General features: G+C 42.9%; 1 protein-coding gene across 1 annotated transcript in view; it reads left to right on the top strand.

Moving 5' to 3' along the window:
- The window catches only part of NEK4 (NIMA related kinase 4), a 33,729-nt gene extending 12,423 nt beyond the window's left edge, over nt 1-21,306 (top strand). The window contains exons 7-16 of the mRNA XM_015424770.1: nt 2-355; nt 871-924; nt 3,826-3,981; nt 8,214-8,354; nt 9,509-9,575; nt 10,382-10,491; nt 12,604-12,692; nt 17,253-17,452; nt 19,296-19,429; nt 20,155-21,306. Coding sequence (XP_015280256.1) covers nt 2-355; nt 871-924; nt 3,826-3,981; nt 8,214-8,354; nt 9,509-9,575; nt 10,382-10,491; nt 12,604-12,692; nt 17,253-17,452; nt 19,296-19,429; nt 20,155-20,247 — 1,398 coding nt within the window. The 3' untranslated portion in view covers nt 20,248-21,306. The remainder of the gene's footprint in view (nt 1; nt 356-870; nt 925-3,825; nt 3,982-8,213; nt 8,355-9,508; nt 9,576-10,381; nt 10,492-12,603; nt 12,693-17,252; nt 17,453-19,295; nt 19,430-20,154) is intronic.
- Nucleotides 21,307-22,457: the final 1,151 nt, after the last annotated feature.

Raw genomic sequence — 22,457 nt, 5'->3', positions numbered from 1 at the left:
TGCTGAACCTGAAAAAAGTATAAACAAGAATGGTTTGAACAGCACAGATGTATCTATAGCTACGATGAGCAAAGTGGACATAGTTATTGTTCCCCTGGAAAAGAGGAACTCAAAAAATGAATATTCAGTAGAGGATAACAAAAAGAGGTGTTCATGTCTTCCCAGTGAATCAGACTTGGATACAGCATTAAATGGCCCAGTGTTTAAAGAAGACAAGTTACAGAAAATCACGAAGCTGTATTCCAAGACAGAAAATGTAGATTTTAAGAAGACCGTTGTTGGTGAAATGGATGGTAGCAATGACACCATGAAACTTCTTCAGCCTATTTCAGAGGCCCCAAACACAAGTGATCAAGTAATTATTTTATCGTAAACGTGCTTTTATAGCAGAATGCATTAGAAATTGCAAAGCTCAACAAGTTGGAAGCCTATAAGAAATTGCTGGAGGTATAAATGATTGACTAGGTAGGGATAATCTTTGATCACGGGCAGTGTTCATATGATTTTAAAAAATCATGGAGCATGTTTAAACGAAGGCTTGTATGGGAGGCTTTGAGTAAGCAGCCCTTTATACTGTATCACAAAGCGAGATGAATTGTATTTATTTTTTACTTTCCAAAGTAGTTTACTGTACAATGTAGTGGCCTGGTGTTCAAAACATGCAAGCTCAGAGTTTTCTTGGGTACTCAACACAGATTGCCTCCTTTGAATCCTAGGCATTGTTTGCAGTATACATCCTCACTTTTTCTTTAAATGTTTATTTTACAGTAATATACTCTTAAATATTTCTTGTGTCTTTAACTAATGCTTGTATACATTTTACTTAATAGTCTTACCAGTGACTGTTACTATATTACTCTCTCTTTCCAGAATCTGGATTCTACTGAGAAACTGCTGGCACCGTGTACTCCTGTAGTAATTCTTGTAAGCATTCAAAGTTCATATTTCTGCACGGCATGTGAGATTCAAGCTAGTGGCCTCCTGCGCAGGGAAGAATTTTGTAAGGTGGATCTCAAGTGCCTCCAAGTGCAATCCTAAGGAGAGGTACTCCAGTCTAAGTCTGTTGACATGAATGACCTTAGACTGGAGTAACTCTCCTAAGGATTGCACTATAAGTGTCCTACAATATCCATACAGGCATGGTAGCCAACACTATGGTACATGTTTTAGGAAATATGCAGGCTTGAGCTTGTAAAATGGCCACCCCAGCCCATTTCAGAGTAAACTGGAGAGTTCAGTAAATTAATGGAACTGGAAGCAGTTTATGTGGTGGTGACCTTGTGTTTTGTAGACTGTAGACACAAGCCAAAGAACTTGAAATGGCTCGAGGTCAACTTCAACTTTAAATATCCAACAAAATAGGCTCATTGCAATAATTAAAAAAGAGTAAATTTTATGGCAAAAATTGTGTAATAACTGGAATTGTACGTCCAGTGGCACCTTTAAGACCAACAAAGTTTAATTCTGGATATAAGCTTTTGTATGCATGCGCACTTCATGAAAGCTTATAGCCAGAATTAAACTTTGTTGGTCTTAAAAGTGCCACTGGACTCAAACTTTGTTCTGAGCTTCAGACCAACGTGGCTACCCATCTGAACCAGGACTGTGTTCCACTTTAAAGATCTGCAAGGTATTATCAACAAGAGTTTTGATATTTTACTGCTTGTTCTTTTGTGATGTTATACTTACTGTGAGAAACAAAATTCAAAAATACGAGATAGTTAATACTTTTAAGACCAAAATAAGGCAAAAGAATGGGGAAGCTTTCAAGTTCTTCGGAAGTTAGAAAACAAAATTACAGAAAAGTATTGGGGAGGGGAAAATATATTTTAGGCCATGATCTTAATAATATCCTATGGAGAATGTTGAGCATGTTTGCAAAGAGAAAATGGAACCTGAGTCAGTTGGTACCTTTATCCTTCTGAGAAGATGGAGCACACAATGGAAGCATCCAACTGGGTATAAAAGTACCACCCAAAAATACACTTCAGGCTAACCCAACAGCAAATTGCCTCTTCCATCATATCACAAACTGCTTTTGAAACCAAGAGGGGATTGTAAAAGGATTTAGTGTTGAATAGAACTGAAATTAGCACAGATTGAGCTATGAAGCAGGAATTTCATGAACTTTCCAAGTAACCTCTTCGTTGGTCACAGCCCTCTGTCTGAAATAATGGCCTAATTTTAGAGTTGCTTAAGGATTAGAAGTGAATGTTGTAATGGATGATCCTGTTGCTGTATTTTTAAAAATGGCAGTTTTCAGCGGGGATCTTAGCTGGCCAGAACACCAGTTTCTTGAAATGAAGGAGTCACATACACAGCCCGGATTTCACCCAGAGGACTGAAATAGATGTTGAGAATTATTCAGGGTGGGGGAATAGTAATATTATGTAATATTCTGGTGATGAAAGAACAACCAAAGGTCTGCTTGATCTTAGGGCTGTGAAGGCACCTCAAAATCCCTTTAATTGTACAGTCCCCATGGCTGGTTCAGCTGCTTTTACAAATGTAAATGAGATGCTTTAAAAGGCAAAGTATAATAGATTTGCTCCAAAGTGCCATGAGCTCTGCTATACTCACAGAGTGGAATTATACTACTATCCTCTGCAGCTCACCATGCCCTTCGAAAGCCCTCAGGGGCACAGAGTCCTCTCCAGGAATAGTATGGGGGTGTGCAGTGAAAGGGAGGAATTGGCAAAAATTGTACCTCTTCTGCATCAGTGGACAATGAGCATTATATCCAAATACAAGCCCTGGGCATGGGGCCTAGTTGAGTGGATTTTTTGGATTTTACATTTTGAAAAGGTTTAAGGTAATGCAAAATTGTCTTATAGATGACTGACTACATAAATGAAAGTAATTTTGGTTATAATAACAACAGAAAAGAGGTACTTATGAAGTCATGAGGTACTTTTCAACCATGTGTCTATACTTGTGTCTGGAAAGCATATTGTCAGCTATGCTGCCATATTGTTTATGGACTGAGGGGGCACCCGCCTGACCTGCGTACAACTGGGTGCCGCATTCCTTTCCCTGTCTCGCTTCTTCTGTTATCTGAAACCTTATACCACTATCTAGTTGTAATGTCTTCATATTCATCAGCCATGTGACTGGTTTCGTTTCCCAGCTTGGCTGCATCGGTTATTCCTTCCCGCCCGCGGGAATCAGGCCGATTGGCCCACGGGGGGGGATCGTTTGAACTCTGTATATCTCAGTAAGCTTTCCATTTTTACTTATTCCTAACAGGGCTTGTGTTCTTGACCAATAGTACTGACAATCAGACGTCATTTCGGGGGGATCGCGGGGGATCACAGTTCCCCCGGGTGAGGTACGGGGGGCGGGGCACATGACGAAGCCCCGCACCCTGCTTTCGGCCACCCCGCTTCCGGCCCTCATTCAGCCAGGAGGAGGCAGGAGAAGAGGGAGGGTAAGTTGCTTCCTCCCTGCCTCTCCCCACCCCTGCCTGCCTGGGGCCAGGAAGGGCCTTTGCGGGGCTTCCTTGCACTCCCACCGGCCTTGCAGGTCCACCGCCGGGCCCCTTATGGGGCTCGGCAGTGGAACTGCAAGGCCGGCGGCGGCCAGGACCGTTGGGGGCGGGGTGTGTGGCCTTATGACGCACTTCCAGTGATGTCAGGGGGTGTGGCCTTATGACACACTTCCAGTGATGTCAGGGGGTGTGGCATATGCTAATGAGTTATGCTATTGAGTTCCCCTAGCTCTTTTTCTACGAAACGACTCCTGCTGACAATAAAGTATATGCTTCTTGGAAGACTCCATTTGTTTGACTGTTGGACCTGACACATATATTGTATTTTGTGTTCTTAGGATGAAGCCATCTGTGGAAACCCAGCAGAAAATAAAGGTAAAATTCAGAATGAAAGCACCTATTGTTTTCAGCCCCAAGGATCTGATTATGAGCCTTCCCTGTCACGACAGCGACGACATAAGAAAAAAGAACAATTAGAGGCCTTTTCAGAAAAGGTACAAATAATGAGAAAAACTTGATTTCCCCCCCCTCCACCTGAACAAATAATGTACTTTACTAATCTGGAATGGAATAGAACTTGAAGTAAGCCAGTTTGGTGTAGTGGTTAAGTGTGCTGACTCTAATCTGGGAGAACCAGGTTTGATTCCCCGCTCCTCCACTTGCAGCTGCTAGATGACCTTGGGCAAGCCATAGTTCTGGCAGAGCTGTTCTTGAAAAAGAGCAGTTTCTGTCGGAGCTCTCTCAGCCCCACCTACCTCACAGGGTGTCTGTTGTGGGGAGGGGAAGGGAAAGGAGTGTGTAAGCTGCTCTGAGACTCCGAGTGAAGGGCAGGGTATAAATCCAATCTCCTCCTCCTCCTCTTCTTCTTCTTGACATAGTAACAAATCTCAGGGATTATGTTGAAAATTCCAACAAAAAGTACTAAGTACATGGCTCCAGAGTTGCACGTAAAAAACTATTTACATCATTCTAGAGATTTATTTCACAGTGCTGGCACCAAACATTAAATACTAGGTGAGAAATCAGTTAGAGGTGTTCACATATCACAAAGTATCAGTTCAAATAAATACACAATGAGTTGGTAATTCAAAAATCCAACTTGGCAGTAATTTACTGAGAAATGTTGTAAATCTTCATAGTAATCAGCAAAGAGATATTGATGGGACAGGTTCTTTTTCAAGGCCAACCGCTCATATTTCAATTGCAGCACACCAATAGCTTAACAGTGTGCATGGCCCTGGAAGGCAGATAAAATATGCACAAAACAGGACCCTATACAGATAAAGTTTTAAAACATCTGGGGAAACCCTTGGGCTTGCAGAAGAATTTAAAAACAAACAAAAAGGCAAGGAGGACATAAATATATTTTTTGAATGCCAGAACATGTAAGATTTCAACCACCATAATGGGTGGTGCCTAGGAATCCTGGTAAGCAGTTATACGACTTGAAGGGAGCAGCCGAAGAAAAGGCTGCAACTGGAAAAGAGAGGATACACAGAGGGACTGTGCTGGCAAGCAAGAAGGGGTAGGGGTAGGGAAGGAAAACAACCATGCTGGCAATGCTGTCACTGAATTCATGCTGTCACTGAATTCAGCCGCTGTACCAGAAGACTGGAGAGTAGCAAATGTTACACCAATTTTTAAAAAGAGTTCCAGAAGGGAAACAGGAAATTATAGGCCAGTCAGCCTAACATTGTCCCAGACAAATTAGTAGAAACTGTAATCAAAGACGGAACTATTAGTCACATAGAGGAACAAAGACTTGCTGAGGGAAAATCAGCATGGCTTTTGCAAACGGAAGTCCTGCCTCACCAACCTTTTGGAGTTCATTAAAAAAATGAATAAGCATGTAGACAACGATGACCTGGTAGACATTGGATACTTGGACCTTCGAAAGTCTTTTGACAAAGACTCCTGAGTAAATGTAGCAGTCATAGGATAAGAGGATGGGTTCTCTTATGGATTAAAAATTGGTTAAATTACAGGAAGGAAAGAATAGGAAATAATGGACAGTTCTCCCAATGGAAGGAAGGAAGTAGTGAGGTCCGACAAAGATTGGTATTAGGGCCGGTGTTATTTAATTTATTCAGAAATGATCTGGAACTAGGGGTGATTAGTGTAGTGGTCAAGTTTACAGATGACACTAAATTATTCAGGATGGTGAAAACCAAGGCTGACTGTGAAGAGCTCCAAGAGGATCTCTGCAAATTCAGTGAGTGGGCAACAATGTGGCAAATGAAGTTCAGCCTTGGTAAGTGGAAGGGGGTGCACATTGGGACAAAAAGTCCCAACTTCAAGTGTAGGCTAATGGGGTCTGAAGTTGCTGAGAGGGGAAAAAATCTTGGGGTTGTAGTGGATAGCTCAGTGAAATGTCAACCCCATGTACTGCAGCAGTGAAAAAGGCAAACTCTGTGTTAGGGATGATTAGGAAAGGGGTTGAAAATAAAATGGCTGATATTGTAATGCCCCTGTATAAATCTATGGTGCGGCCTCATTTGGAATACTGCGTACAGTTCTGGTCACTATCTCAAAAAGGATGTCACAGAGCTGAGCCGAAAAAAGTAGAGAAGAGGTTCAACCAAGTTGATTAGGGGGTTGGAGCACATTCCCTATGAGGACAGGCTGAAGAAGCTGGGACGTTTGAGTTTCGAAGAGACAAGTGGGGGGGGGGGCATGATAGAGCTTTATAAAATTATGCATGGGGTGGAGAGAGTTGAAATCCTGGAACTCGAGGGTATCCAGTGAAACTGATGGGCAGTAGATTCAGGACCGACAAGAGGAAATACGTCTTTAAACAGCGAGTTATTAAAGTGTGGAATTTGCTGCCAGAGTATGTAGTGATGGTCACAGGAATAAACAGCTCTAAAGGGGGATTAGGTAGATTAATGGAGGATAGGTTTATCAGTGGCTACTAGCCATGGTGACTAAGGGGAACCTCCAAGGTCATAGGTAGTCAACCTCTAAATTCCAGTGCCAGAAGGCAACATCAGGGGATGGTCTTGGCCTCTATGCCCTGTTGTTGGCCCTCCAGGGGAACTGATTGGCCACTCTGTAATACAGTATGAACCACTGGTCTGATCTAGCAGGGCTCTTGTGTCTTTAAGAGATAAGGGGCTGTGCCTGGCAACAGAGAAAGGGGCAGGTGGGGAAGAAGAGAGAGAGACATTGCAGGCATGCAGGAAGGGGCAGTGTGAGTAGGGGAGAGAGGGGAGACAGAGAGACCATGTAGGCCAGGTGTAACGGGTAGGATGAAAGTGTGGGGAGGACCTGAGCAAAACAGGGATCCAAGAAGGAGAAGAAGAGATTGGATTTATACCCCGCCCTTTACTACCCAAAGCGGCTTACAAACTCCTTTCCCTTCCCCTCCGCACAACAGACACCCTGTGAGGTAGGTGGGGCTGAGAGAGCTCTTGACAGAAAGTACTCTTTTTCAAGGACAGCTCTTATCAGAACTACGGCTTGCCCAAGGTCATCCAGCCAGGTGTAAGTGGAGGAGTGGGGAATCAAACCCGGTTCTCCCAGATTAGAGTCCATGCACTTAACCACTACACCAAGCTGGCTGGGAGATGGTGGGAGGACTGGGAAGGAAAAAGCTCTCCTCCCACATCCTGTTGCTGCTTTCTCCTTCTCTTCCGGTCTCCAGGACTGTGGTCCTACTACTCAGCTGAGAGGTATCTGGATCTGCGGGGCTTTGTCATCAACTTGGCCCCTTCAGTTTACCTGCAGCATTAGCAGCAGCATCTTGGAGCACCAAGCATGCAGCCACACTTTTCACTACAGATCCTGCATGTTCTCTTTCCCAATCCTCTGTCCGGTGAAAAAGCTCCAACAAGAGAGAGTAGAGAGAGACAAAAGGCAGCACCAGGGGATAACAGGGGAGGAAAGGAAGGGAAGGGTGGGGTGGATGGGATGAGTCCTCCCAGTGAGTTCTCACACATCCTCAGCGGAATACGAACTGCAGTTTACTAGAAAGTACTGGTGAAGGAGCGTGAAGCACTACAAGGCAATTGTCTTTGTTAAGGCTGTAGAATACATGGACTATGGAATTTGAAAACAAAGTCCCACTTCTCTGGGTCAATTTAACTCCACATATAAGGTGGGAGATAACTAGTAATGGCGTATAGGGAATTAGTGTGCCTAGTCCAAACTATTATTTATTTATTTACTTTGTTCACAGCCTGCCATTCTCCCCTACGGGGACTCAGATTGCATTACAAGACTGTTCTTTTCTCTTTTATTTTCACAACAACCCGGTGAGGCAGGTTAGGTTGAGAGTGTGAGTGGCTCCAGGTCAACAAGCAAGCTTCCAAGGAAGAATGAGGATTAAAACCCAAGTCTTCCAGATCCTAGTATGCTGCATTTAAACGCTACGTCACACTGGCTCTGACAGGGTATACGAGTTGAGGTCTCTGCACTGCATTTAAAATAAACCAAAGTCCTTGAATTGATTCTTTTAGATGTTTGAATTCTTGTATAGGTGTTGATTGAGAAACTGAGTAACAATATGGCTATACTGATATATATAAGCATTTGGATCTTTTGGAAATATTATTGTATTCTCTGTAATGTACGGAATTAATGTCTTTTGTGTGAAAGATGGGATTGAATGCTTTACATGATAATCCATGTTATCTTTAGATTTGGGAGTATGAGTCTAGAACTGAATGACTAATACTAGCTTCTTTGCAGAAGAATATTTTTATACAGGTTAGTTTTTGCCTTTTAGGCTACAGCACATGTTCCTCAGCCACTGCCTTCTCTTCCTGATGTGAATACAAAGACAAGAGAAGATTGCACAGGCAAGCAGAGTGCTGCAATTACAAAGTCTTTAAGCAGATCAAGCAGCACTGAGGTAGCATCTTCTAAGGTTGGTTATAGGCCTTTATGTATCTTTTATTATTTTTTGTCAGTTTCTTTGAACTCTGCTACAACATAAGAGCCCTGCTGGATCAGACCAGTGGGCCATATAGTCCAGCATCCTGTCTCACACAGTGGCCAACCAGTTCCTCTGGAGGATCAACAACAGAGCATAGAGGCCGAGGCCTTCACTTGATGTTGCCTCCTGGCATTGGTAATCAGACGTTGACTGCTTCTGAATGTGGAGGTTCCCTTTAGTCAATATGGCTGATAGACCATTGATAGACCTATCCTCCATGAATCTGTTTAATCCCCTTTTAAAGCTGTCTATACCTGTGGCCATCCTCTGGAAGCGAATTCCACATTTTAATCCCTCATTGTGTGATGTAGGTTAAAAAAGAGCCTGTGATCTACCATGCCACCAAGCTCTTTAGATCAGCTTAGTAGAGAGCCAGTTTGATGTAGTGGTTAGGAATGTGGACTCTGATCTGAGAGAACTGGGTTTGATTATTCACTCCTCCACATGCAGCTGCTGCTGTGACCTTGGGTCAGTCATAAGTTCTTTCAGAGCTGTTCTCTCAAGAGCAGTCCTCGAAAGAGCTCTCTCAGCCCCACCTACCTCTCAGGGTGTCTGTTGTGGGGAGGGGAAAGGAAAGGAGATTGTAAGCCACTCCTTTGAGTAGTGAAGGGTGGGGTATAAATCTAGTCTCCTCTTCTTCTAGTATGAGGCTCTGAAACATTTTACAGCATGGTGGCAATTCTTCCAGTGTAGGGCTTTATTAACTTTGTAGAATTAAGGTGCCATAGAAAAGGGTAATGAGTTGTTAACAACCAGGAAATGTTTGCTTTCCATTATGATAACGACATGTATCCTGCCTTAGCCTGAGGGATGATCCTTTGCCAAAGGTGCCTTCCTCCAACTTAAGTGGCTGTCCTGTTGGAGGAAGTTGCAGGAAAACTTCAATTTTTGCTTAGTGCCATGCAAAGTTCCCTCTAAGCTGAGTTAGTGTGAGCTAGCTCACACTAACTCAGCTTAGAGGGAACACTGGTGCCATGGTAGGATACATGCCAGTGTTTCAGTGAAAAGAGTGCCTTCTCATCAAATATGACAGAACACAAAGGGGGTTTCGTTTGTTACTGATATTACCTTTACTTGTTCTAAAGGATCGGCCACTGTCAGCACGGGAGAGGAGGAGGCTAAAGCAGTCTCAAGAAGACATGGTTCCTTCAGGTAATGTTCATTTCCCTCCCTCTTTAAAAATAAAATAAATAAATCTTAACAACCCTACATGCAGACTTTCAGTGAGCTCTCCAGTTGTTCCCAAAGAAAATATCCTGCATTGTTTTCAGGGGTATGGCACGGACACACAACTCTTCTCTAAATGCTTAGTCTTCAGACACAAGTGTAGCTTGCAATTGACTTGCAGCATGTTATTGTAGGAGCTGCACCTAGCAGCTAAGAATCTTTCAAGTGTTCAGAATTGGTTAGCAAATTATGCTTTAAGGCAAAGTGTTTTGCATGGTGGAATTCAGGGAAATTCGGAATGGAAATCACAGACCAAATTTACATCTGGTTCCTAGTATAAGTGACAGAGGTGGTCCTGTTAGTCTGTTGTAACAAAACAAAAAGAGTGTCGTGGCACCTTAAATACATACAGATGTACAATACAATCCTACAGGCACTTTTAGGGCATTAAGCTCCACTAATTTTAGTAAGATTCTGAGTAGACTTGCTTAGGATTGCTGTCTAATTGTGGCAAACTGCCACAGACTAGAGCCACCATCAAATGCATAAGTAAATGTATATAGCTGTTTAATTCTTAATTATTAAATGGCAACGACTTCGAAAACCTCGGAAATGGGCTGTATGGAATGATACCAACATGATACCTAGATAAAATTTCATAAACAGACCGAAATGAGCATGTTTGTACTTTGTCAAGCTTTTTCAAATACATTGATTTTGCTTTCAGAATCAGTGCACACTATCAAAATAAAGGTAAACTAACAAATGCTTTCAATCTGTCCTCCTATCAGGGCCTGCTGCAAGACGAGCGTCTCATAGTGAAGTAACAGAAATGAAATCACTAGAGGAAGAGAGTGTTCATCAAATTGCTCAGTCGTCTTCAGAGCCTAGCATTTGCAAGGTAAGCAGAAGTCATGTGTTCTTAGAAATAACTGAAAGCAAGCCGTTCAGATGGTTTTAATGTTCCAAAGTATAAAAGGAGGGGGTCTGGGCACCATTGTCCTCTTGCTGTTCTCCCCTTCTGTTTAGACCACTGCGACATGATGTATGGGGGGGTATCTCTGAATATGGCCAACAAACTGCAACCGCAACTAGTTGGTTTAGGTGGGCCAGCCATTGTGTTACGATTTTTAAAATGTTTTCTTTTTGTAACTCTCTTTGATAATGGGGATTTTAAAAATCAACAACTTAAACTCTAGTAGCAAGTTGGCTGTACACTGGTGTCTTGAGCTTATCCAAATTGCAGTGCTTCTGGGATTCTCAAATTTGGTACCTAGCAAATGCAGGAGGGGTAGTTGGTACCAAACTCTTCTGCACGTTAGACTGTTTTATTTTGTAAGCCATCCTGGGCTGGTTGCCTAGAGAGGCAGCATAAAAATGCGCTAAATAAATAAAAATGCTATCACCGCATAAATGTAACTTCTTTCCTAAACTTAAAAAAAGATCAAAGTCAAAATTATATGGTGTGTCTACTAATCCTATGAATAAATGTAATTGGATCCAATCACAATGCATGTAGTTTCATAGGTTTTTATTGTACTTGTGTCTGGTATGTACGTGTCAGCTTCCTAAGTATTTCAGTGCTTGTTGCTTTTGCTGCATTTCTGAATCTGTTGCGCTTTCGTATTCTAAATACTTTAAATCTGCAAACAGTATAGCTTTTCTGCATCATTATTTTCTGATTAGCAACTGAAATTGTGCCCCATTCTCTTCAGTTGTTTTTTACATGCGATGGTAGAGATGCAAAAGGGGTACACATTCATTTCAGTGGGGTACACACAGCAGATGTTCTCAGTGGATGGTGTCCTCTGTGTGTTGTTACCATGTGGACTTGTATTTGCATTTTGTCTGTATTGTGCTCATGAAGTATTGATCAAATGTCTATGTATCTGTGCCTTTGGGAACTCAGGGTTCACTGTTATGTGTGTTTGCTGCTATGTGTTTGAATGGCGGGCCTTGCACCTCATGCTACCCACGGATGGACATAGCTGAGATGCCTGCCACAAAGAAACCCTGCCATGGAATTTTCCAATGTGCCTCTGACCAGAGAAGGTCACCTTCGGTATGCACAAGGAGACACTTGGAGGAGCAACAGGCACAAACACCCTTGATGGATTGTGGGAAAGCACCAACTCCCTCTCTGCTATCTGGTTTGGGCATCAAAAGACAATACTGTTTATTGCTCTGAGGACCAGGCTCATCTCTACTCCAAAGGTTGCCAAGGGAAACGGAGGTTCACACATCACCACATGGCCCCCGCTTTGATGTAGGGATAGAATATCCTCATATTGCCCACTGCCCCTCATTGGGACGTCACCCCGTAGTGGACCTATAGCTTTAGAATAGAGGACGATTCCCAGGATTTATGACAGGTAAGACCATGCCCAGAACAGAGCTGGTAAAAAGGGAAACGCGGCTTTGTTTCGCTCTCTCTCTCTCTCTCCCAGCTTCTGCTTCTTCCCCTTAGAGCACTAAGGTGCTTCAGGTGACTCTCGAAGTTCCCCAGAGTCGCGACCAGGGAACGCGCATGTGGCTTGGCTGGACCAGCCTTTGTGTGTTCAGAGTTCACCAGTTGACACGTTAGGTGCCCTTCTTTCTTAAGAGGAGATTGCTTCTCAGCGGACCTCAGATAAGTATTAACCGCCTACTTGTGAAGTCATTCCCCTTATTTGATGCTTTTGTTATTTTCCATGCTTTAATTGTTTCCATATGCTATTGTAACTAAGGAGCTTGTGTGAATCTTGTATGCATCTGTTTTTGTATGTCTGAAGAAACTGCTTTAGTAAAAAGGCAACATTTATTCATAAACCTAGTGTGTTGTCTGACTTCCTGAAAATAGCGAGCGTCTCATTGGCCAATCCGACCTCTGGATACATGGGTTAAGAACTCACGCACCGCCCACCCTCTGTAAGCAGAGTTGTCCTGGGCTCCCAGAACCATATTTGGACCGGTTCGGGTAACAGATTTTTTCACTGATCGTCCTGTGTTAATCAGCTATTTCTTTCTTTGACAGAAGAAGAGCTTAAGTGGTTGCTTTTGCGAGGATGAGCTGAGCACTTCTTCCAGTTCCACTGAAAAATCAGATGGAGACTGCAAAGAAGGGTGAGTGATTTCTGTTTTGTCTGTGGTCATTCAGCATATTAGTGCATCTGCATAACATATTCAGATTTGGGCTGTGGTATCAACATGCCCTAGTCCATGCTATAATAAAATCCAGTTTCAGGGAACATCACACATATAAAAGTTTTTTTTCTGGAGTTTCATGTACATCTCTTTTGTTGGATAGTACAGCTCCTCCTAAGGCTATGCATTTACATATAATTCTTGCTTCACTGTTCTATGATGAACTTTCACAAACTGGGTGAGTGGGCGACAATGTGGCAAATGAAGTTCAGTGTTGGTAAGTGTAAGGTGATACACATTGGGACAAAAAAATCCCAGCTTCAAGTGTAGATTAATGGAGTCTGAACTTGCTGAGACTAAAAGTGAAAAAGATCTTGGGGACATAGTGAACAGCTCCATGAATGTGTCACTGCAGTGTGCTGCAGTGGTGAATAAGGCAAACTCTATGTAAGGGATGATTAGAAAACTGACTGAAAATAAAACAGCTGATATTATAATACCCCTGTGTATTATATGGTACGGCCTCATTTGGAATACTGTGTACATTTCTGGTCAGTGTATCTCAAGAGCTGGACATCATAGACCTGGAAAAAGTACAGAGGGGGGCAAACAAGATAATTATGGGACTGGAGCACCTTTCCTATAAGGGAAGGCTGAAGGGTCTGGGACTTTTCAGTTTAGAAAAAGAGATGACTAAGGAGAGACATGAAAGAGATTTATAAAAGTACTAGGAATAAGGCCCGTTGTGAAAATAAATACAACGAGCTCTAGAAAGAGGCTCTGGGAGAGTGCCCCAACCTTGGGCACTCAGCGTCAGTTTGCTGTGGCGACCTCAGCAGGATATAATGACACAGAGTCCACCATTTTCTCCAGGGGAACTGATCTTTGCCATCTGAAGAGCAGCTGTAATTCTGAGTAATCTCCAGACCCCACCTGGAGATTGGCAGCAATGGTTCCCCACGAGAGAATGGCTGGCTTGGAGAGTGGAGTCAGTGGCATTGTACCTGTCTGAGGTCCCACCCCTCCTCAAACCTCACCCTCTCCAGGCTGCACCCCTCAAATCTCCAGGAATTTCCCAACCTGGAGTTGGCAACCATATCTCCCTCCCAGCCAGCCGTCAACCTACCGTTATCTGCCCCCTGGCTTCAGCTTTCTATCTCCTCCCCCTTCCTCCTAGAGAGCAGTTGTAATTCTGAGTGATCTCCAGCCCCCACCTGGAGATTGGCAACAATGGTTCCCCATGAGGGAATGGCTCACTTGGAGGGTGGAGTCAATGGCATTGTACCTGTCTGAGGTCCCACCCCTCCTCAAACCTCACCTTCTCCAGGCTCCATCCCTCATATCTCCAGGAATTTCCCACCTAGAGTTGGCAACCCTATCAGGACGGCCCCAATGAGTTTTCTCCCAAAGGCCAAAATAGGTTGGGGGGGGGGGGCTGGAAGGACTCAGCAGGGGATAATGCCATAGGGTCTACCCTCCAAAGCAGCCATTTTCTCCAGGGGAACTGATCTCTGTCATCTGGAGATCAATTGTAACAGCGGGAGATTTCCAGGTCACACCTGGAGATTGGCAACCCTAGGGGAAAGTCAGCCACACAGCAGGGGGTTGAAGAGAATGGTTTGATGGTCGCTGGCCCACCTCATTAGCCAGCCAGCCAGCCAGCCATGGTGGAGCCAAAAAGGAGAGAGAGAGCCGTGTTAAGTTTATTCTGACAGGAAAGTGGGTGGGGGAGGGGGTTGTGCTGAAAGTCCTTTATTTTTTTACTACAGAAGCAAACTTGGTTGCCTGCCAACAGCCACTGAGGGGACAGTTAGTCACAGTTAGTCCCACACAGGGGCCAAGAGAAGTGTCTTCCACAGGAGAGCCACAGCTCGTTTCCTCCAGGCCAGACTCTCCCTGGCGCTGCCGCCGCTGCTGAAGGAAGGCGAGGGAGCCTTTGAAAGGTGCTGGGCAGCCTTCTCTGTGGTGCATCCCACTGAGCTATAGCCTTGACAGAGCGCCGGCCTTGTGGCCGAGGGAGAGGGGCTGCAAGGGGCAGTGAAGGTGAGTGCTTCCTCTGCTTGCTGCCACTTGCTAGGTCTGCCTCCTCCTCCCCTGTAGAGGGCTTGCTGCTCCCTCTGCAGAGCGTCCATCCCTTTCACTGGCTCCCTTCAGACTGAGAGTGATACACTGGCTGCCAGCTCTGTGGGCAGGGCCGAGGCAATGCAGCCAGGGGATTGGGAGTCCGCAAGACGGGCAGCCGAGCGGGCGAAAGGCTGTGGGAGCGTTTGGAAAGTTGAGGAAATTGGGATATGAAAAGTCTTTTACATATAAGGAGAGATACATGGGGTAGAGAGAGTTGACACAGAAAACTTTTTCTCCCCCAAAACACTAGAACTCGAGGGCATCAAATAAAACTGATGAGTAGTAGATTCAGGAAGGACAAAAGGAAATAATTCTTTACACAGTGAGTGATTAAAATGTGGAATTCACTACCAGAGGATGTAGTGAGGGCCACAAGAATAAACAAATTCAAAAGGGGATTAGATAGATTAATGGAGGATAGGTCTGTCAGTGGCTCGTAGCCACGGTGACTGAGGGGAACCTCCACATTCAGAGGCCTCTGAATCCCAGAGCCAGGAGGTAGCATCAGGGAAAGGTCTGGGACTCCATGCCCTGTTGTTGGCCCTCCAGGGGAACTGGCTGGCCACTGTGTGAGAGAGGATGCTGGACTAGATGGACCACTGGTCTGATCCAGCAGGGCTCTTCTTATGTTCTCATGTCCTTACTGGTGCCAAGTGACCAATCCACTGGTAAAATACAATTCAGCTACTGTTAAGAGCAGCAAGATGTAACTTGTATATCAAATAGCCACTTCACAAAAGGACTTTTGTTGTTGAATTTTGGGGTTTCATTTGTAGAAGTGGACATTTTAAAAAGTGCCAACATATTTCAACTGCCGTTACTGAAACTGCTAACCACATACTACCAAAAATGATGGCAGTCTGTTAGCTGCTATTCTCATAGTAACACAAATATTATAATACTGGCTTCTATTTAGTTGTTTGAAACTATTGCTGAGGTAATTTATGTGACATTCAAATTATATAAATGTTGTTGGCTCGGTCAGACTACCAATTAGTCTCCTTCAAGTTGAGACATACATGCACTGTCTTTACAAAATAGCTTCTTTATGTGTTACATATGCAGTACTTTTTGTAATACAGTATTTATTAAAAATTTAGAGATTGACAGAAGAAAACAGGAACTATTTGTTATTGTTTAGCGAGTAAGGAGGTGTACTCTGGGTGTACGTCTGGCACCATTGCAGGAAGCAGCTGCTCTTTTCACTCCATAATAGATGGTATCACACCTCTGCCCCCCCCCCCGCGCCCTTTTGCTGGGCTTTGGTCAAACCTCCTACCTTCCAGATGTTTTGCATATGCTGAAGATACCTAAATATATTGAAAACATACAGCCCTGCCTACATAAGAGAAGCCAATGTTGGATCAGGCCAATAGCCCATCTAGTCCAACACTCTGTCACACAGTGGCCAGAAATACCAGGTGCCATCAGGAGGTCCATCAGTGGGGTCAGGACACTAGAAGCCCTCCCACTGTTGCCCCCCCCCCAAGCACCAAGAATACAGTGCATCACCTGCCCCAGCCTGTGAGTTTCTATCTATACCTTGTGGCTAATAACCACTGATGGACCTCTGCTCCATATGTTTATCCAGTTCCCTCTTGAAGCTGTCCATGCCTGTAGCCGCCACCACCTCCTGTGGCAGTGAATTCCGTGTGTTAATCACTCTTTGGGTGAAGAAGTACTTCCTTTTATCTGTTCTAACCTGACTGCTCAGCAATTTCATGGAGTGCCCACAAGTTCTTGTATTGTGAGAAAAGGAGAAAAGTACTTTCCTCGACCTGCTCTATCCCATGCATAATCTTATGAACCTCAATCGTGTCATCCCTCAGCCGTCGTTTCTCCAAGCTAAAGAGCCCCACGCATTTTAACCTTTCTTCATAGAGAAAGTGTTCCAACCCTTTTATCATTCTAGTTGCCCTTTTCTGCACTTTTTCCAATGCTATAATATCCTTTTTGAAGTGTGGTGACCAGAACTGTACACAGTACTCCAAATGAGGACGTACCATCGATTTATACAGGGGCGTTATGATACTGGCTGATTTGTTTTCAATTCCCTTCCTAATAATCCCCAGCATAGTGTCGGCCTTTTTTATTGCAGTCACACACTGTCTCGACATTTTCAGTGAGTTATCTACTACGACTCCAAGATCTCTCTCTTGGTCAGTCTCTGCCAGTTCAGACCCCATCAACGTGTATTTATAGTTAGGATTTTTTGCTCCAATGTGCATCACTTTGCATTTGGCCACACTGAACCCCATTTGCCACGTTGACGCCCAGTTGCCCATCCTGGACAGATCCCTTTGGAGTGCCTCACAATCCTCCCTGGTTGTAAATAACTGTTTCATTTACACTTTTGTAAAACATTAACTAAAAGTTAGAATTTAATTATACAGGCTTTTATTAATTTCTTTGCAGAAAAACAAACGAGATGAATGATTTGGTACAGTTGATGACTCGAACACTGAATATGGATAATAAAGAAAATCGTGAACAGTCTGCAGTACCAGCTCCCGAATCACAGTTCAGGCTTAATAGAAAATACAGAGACACCCTTCTCTTACATGGGAAAGTATCAGAAGAACCAGATGAATTCCAGTTTCAGGAGGTTTCTTCAGGTATGTAGCATGCTGGAAAATAGTGGCACAGCTTTCTTGCTGTGCCACTCAAGTGCAGAAACATGCATGACAGTGTTGGTTTTTTAAGTTGTGCTCTATCTCAACACCACGGGAGTGCTCATTTCCCCTATTTTTAAAAATACTGCCCCTCCCAACATGACAATACCCCAGCCTCATGCCTGCTGGATTAAGATTGCTCAAAACATTTATATCCTGCCTTTCCTTGTGATTCAAGGTGGCTTACAATAATACTTAAAAACATTCAGTTTAAAACCAAAAATAAATTACAAACCCCTATTCTCCCCTCCTCCAAAGACGCCTGCCAATTCAAACTCCCTCAAAAGCCCTGGCAAACAGTGCCAGACAAGCTACCCTGCGTGGTGGGATAGCCAAAGATGGCTGCCTGACGAGCATAGTTGGTGCACAGGGACATATGGAAGGAGACTGTCCTTCAAATATGTGGGTCCCAGGTTGTGAAGGGCTTTAAAGGTCCTAAGTAGCACCTTGAATTAAACTCGGAAACAGACTGACAGCCAATGTAGCTGTTTCAAAATGGCCAACTTATGATCCCAGTGGTTAGCCCCTGGCAATAGTCAGGCTGCTGCATTGTAGACCAGTTGTAGCTTCTGGGTTGTCTTTGAGCTGCAGCCCCATTGCAGTGTGTTGCAGTAAGAGTGATTAACACATGGAATTCACTGCTACAGGAGGTGGTGGCGGCGGCTACAAGCATGAACAGCTTCAAGAGGGAATTAGATAAGCATATGGAACAGAATTCCTTCCGTGGCTATTAGCCACAAGGTATAGATAGGAACTCTCGGTCTGGGGCAAGTGATGCACTGTATTCTCAGTGCTTGGGGGGGCCACAGTGGAAGGTCTTCTAGTGTCCTGGTCCCACTGGTGGACCTCCTGATGGCACCTGGTATTTTTGGCCACTGTTTGACAGAGTGTTGGACTAGATGGGCCATTGGCCTGATTCAACATTGGCTTCTCTTATGTTCTTTTGTTCTTATCCAACTGTGAGGTTACAGAAGCATGGATCAACATGGCTAGACCTACTGAGTCTAGGTTATGGGCTGGCAAATCAGATGCAGCTGATATGTGCTTCTGGCCTCCATTCCAACCTGCTTTTCAAACAGCAAAGGAGGGTCCATGAGCACCCTCAAGCTCTTAACCTGCTTTGAAAAAGCCAGTGTCACTCCATCTAGAACAGGGGTGGCCAAACTTGCTTAACGTAAGAACCACATAGAAGAAACATCAGACGTCTGAGAGCCACAATACATGAACAAATATTACACATTTTTATTGGAAAATATGCAAATTTGCTTTTTATTAACATCAAATAAGTCTGCCAGAAATAAAAACAAAAGGGGTAAAAATAGACATTGTTAATGATATTTGAATGCTTTTGCCAAGCCGGCTGTGCTTTGAGAACACATTTAAAGTTGCTTTATTTTCCTGCTTCCCCCTACCTCAATTCTACCCAGGGAGGGAAGCACTGACTAGGGAAGGGAAGACTGTTCGGGGAGGGCATGCCTCCCCTTCACTTCCCCAGCTGCCCTGCCGGGAGCCACACAATATATGTGAAAGAGCCACATGTGGCTCCCATGCCACGGTTTGGCCACCCCTGATCTAGAACAAGTGTCTTCAGCCCCTCTGGAACATCAGACTTCCCAACCAGTATAAACAAAACCCATGATTAGTAATCTGGGACAGCTGGTGATATGAACTGAAAAAGAAGGCTGAATCAGAAAGGAAAACTGTTATGCCAGAATCACAATTCAGCTTTTGCTCATCTGCCAGAGCTCAAAATAGCTGAAAACATTGATAGTGTTTACTCTTTTAGATATTCTGTCTGGGCCTGAGAAGATCAGGAGACTAGTTGAAATCTTAAGGGCAGACGTAGTGCAAGGACTTGGAATGAAACTTCTGGAAAAGGTGTATGATGTTATGGAGGAGGAGGAGGAACAGAAGAGAGAGGTGAGTTGTTGCTCCTCAGACTTGAACTTCTTTTCTACAATTTTCAAATGTAGACAGATATCAGAAAGAAAAGCAACTTTATATCTAGTATTGTGGTTGGTTAGCTTTCAAAGCAGCTAGTTATGTAAATTAATTTTACTATTTTTTTCCAAATCATTTTATTTACTATGAAAAAAGGTATGAACAAGGGAATTTTTTGAACATGCTGCTTTAGTTCAGAAAAAACTGGTTACACTCAAATTCCACTGAAATCAATAGGATGTTAGCGGAAAATAAATTTAGTCTCAGTAATTTGAAGTGCAGTTAGCTTTCTTTGAAGGAGGGAGCGGTGGCACAGATGAATTCTGCATTGCGTTTTGTGGTTTTGTACCTTGAATAAGTGCTTGTGCTTCAAATCAGATGATGCACTCCAACAGTTAAATTTGCATTTAAGCCCCTCAAAATAAATGGGTTTAAATGCACTTAATTCTGCTGGATTGTTGCCAGTAATTTCAGTGTCATGCATTCACTGACTACTGTCCCTTTTACATTAATGCAACTTTTCACAAAGTTAACTGTGGTGTGCTGAACCCAGCTGAATTCAATATTTAAGCCTGTCTAAACTCTATGAAACCAGTGAGCATAGGTGTGCCTTATCCTCCTAAATTGTACCCTAGATATTTCACTAGTAGCATTCACATTTGGAAAGTAAAAGTACCTGATTTTTAAAGACAATTTCTAAACAGTTGTATTTGCGGGAGCTGATGGGAGAAAAGTACACCTCTTACAGCATGAAGGCTCGTCACTTAAAGTTCTTAGAAGACAACGTAAAACTCTGACAGATACCACCATTGAACCACTTCTGCTTGAAGGAAACAACAAAACTCTAGTCAACAATTCTTTGAGGTTCAGATTTTTATTTTTCTATATAGACTAAGTTGTCTGATTTTCTTTATCAGTTGTCGAACTAAGTTCTGACCAAATTAGCTTATTATAAATAACAATGTATGTTTAAAACCTAGTGCAAGAAATGTTTGGCACGCTTAAAAGCTCAGTTTTCTGTCACTGCACATGGCAGTTGCATGTAAGAGTACAGGATTGTAACCAGAGCACAAGGTTGCCTCAGAATACTCCATTTTTCGTATAAAAGTTATGATGAGGGAAATGAGGGATGAGTGAGAAATAACTCAGCATTTAAATCCTGTTCTGTTGCATTCTAGATTACAAATGAGCAATCTGTAGGTAGGGAAAAGCTAGTTTTTATAGTTGACCATTTTAAAACTCATTTTGTAACAACTACATAAACTTTTGTATTTGCAAGACTTTTTGTGCAATCAAAAGTATACCAACTATAATGAATGCCTTTTCCCAAGATACCTGACAGTTCTAGTGCTGTTACCATGAATTAGAATTTGTTTCTTTGGGCCAAAAACTTGACTACAAAAGAGTATAAAACACTCTAATGTATGTACATTGTTTGCTACTTCATCTCTGGTTTTATAGTTTATTATACCAAGTTTGGATGATGTAGAAATATACAAGGTCTTTAGATTTTATAAAACGTAAAGACTAAACCATTATAGTGTAAAGCTGATGGAATGATTTCTCAAAATGTGCTGTCTGATTCAGGGTCTTGTCAGCCAGAAATTTGCATATTTGAAATAAATTGGTTTTAAATAATATAAATTATATCACCTAATCTGTGGGACCATGTCCCCTAGCCTGGAATGTATTATCTTTTGTCTGAATGTTTTTTGAAGTAATAAAGTAACTTTTTGTAAATAAAAAACATTGAGTCTTCACATTTTTTAGGCATAAAGTCCAACACCAATTACTTGATATATTTTTCATCCACTCTAGTCATTGTTATAAAAGCTAACTTGCATTTGTTGATAAAGAATGATTTACCAATATTTTCCTTCAATTACACAAAAAACCACTTCTTACTGTCAAGTAGAAGAACTCCTACCAATCTCCTCTCACACTGTACCTTTCCCTTACATTGCGCCCAGTGGAATTCCTGTAGGTTCCTGCTGTGACTGTTAGGGGGTAGCAGTGAGTGATGGGATTTAAGCCCCTAGGACTGCAGTTCTGGTTAAGAGCACATTCTGGCATGAAAATGGCATATAGGACACTTCGGTTTCATGTTGACTTGAAAACGCTTAGTGACTACTATTGGTTACCATGAACTGAAGGTTAAGAAGAACTTGTGAAACTGATTTATATTCTATTAATTAGTTTATACTACTTGCTTTTCAGAACCTTTGTTGTCTTAAAGGTGCCACTGGACTCTAAATTTCTTCTGTTGCTTTTCAGAAGTCACTGAAAATCACACACAACTCCACCCCATCAGCAAAAGCTTCCACTGGATCCAGTCTGCAGGGTAGTGACACAGGAAACACCTGTGGATATTTTGAGCACTGTTCACCTTTGTGGCCCCTGCCCCATGGTTTGGGAAAGTGGGCAAAGCCACTGGGATTGTCCTTTACGAGTGACTCCCTCTTTGAAATAGCTGAAGAAGGGATAAGCTGTAAGCCTCCCTGCAGTGCAAGCATCATGCCAGGGATGGAAGTAAACATGGTTCTTTGAATTAATGGTTAATTCTGAGAGTGGGGCTCTTCATGAGCCACAGAGTGAGAACTACAGACACTTGCTGTAACTACAGTACAAGTCATCCTGTGGAAATGAAAAGAAGATTCTGAAGAGAATTGTTTACATTAAAAGGGATGAAGCATAACAAAACTTTTACAGAATCTAGACATTTAAGATAGACTTCTCTCTTTTACATCTAGTCTTCATTGGTACAAGTGCTTAAAGGATGAAGAAAAAAAATGCAAGATGACTTTTTTAAGTTCACGGATATTCAAAACAAATATTCAAAACAAGTGGCATTTCAATACAATTTCAGAAGCTATAATAGCCTGAAACATTTTCCTTGAAAAATTATGCCTCTTTTCTTAACATTTTAAAACAATTGGTTGTAGAATATTCATGCTGAAAAGCAGCACACAGCATGCAGGAGTAACAGCAGGGGCAGCTACTGCCATCA

Source organism: Gekko japonicus, unplaced genomic scaffold (genome assembly GCF_001447785.1).
Source record: "Gekko japonicus isolate JY-2015 unplaced genomic scaffold, Gekko_japonicus_V1.1 scaffold2880, whole genome shotgun sequence".
In the NCBI taxonomy this organism is placed as follows: Eukaryota; Metazoa; Chordata; class Lepidosauria; order Squamata; family Gekkonidae; genus Gekko; species Gekko japonicus.
Note: the sequence above shows the minus strand (reverse complement) of the source record. Positions and strands in the feature narration are given on the sequence as shown.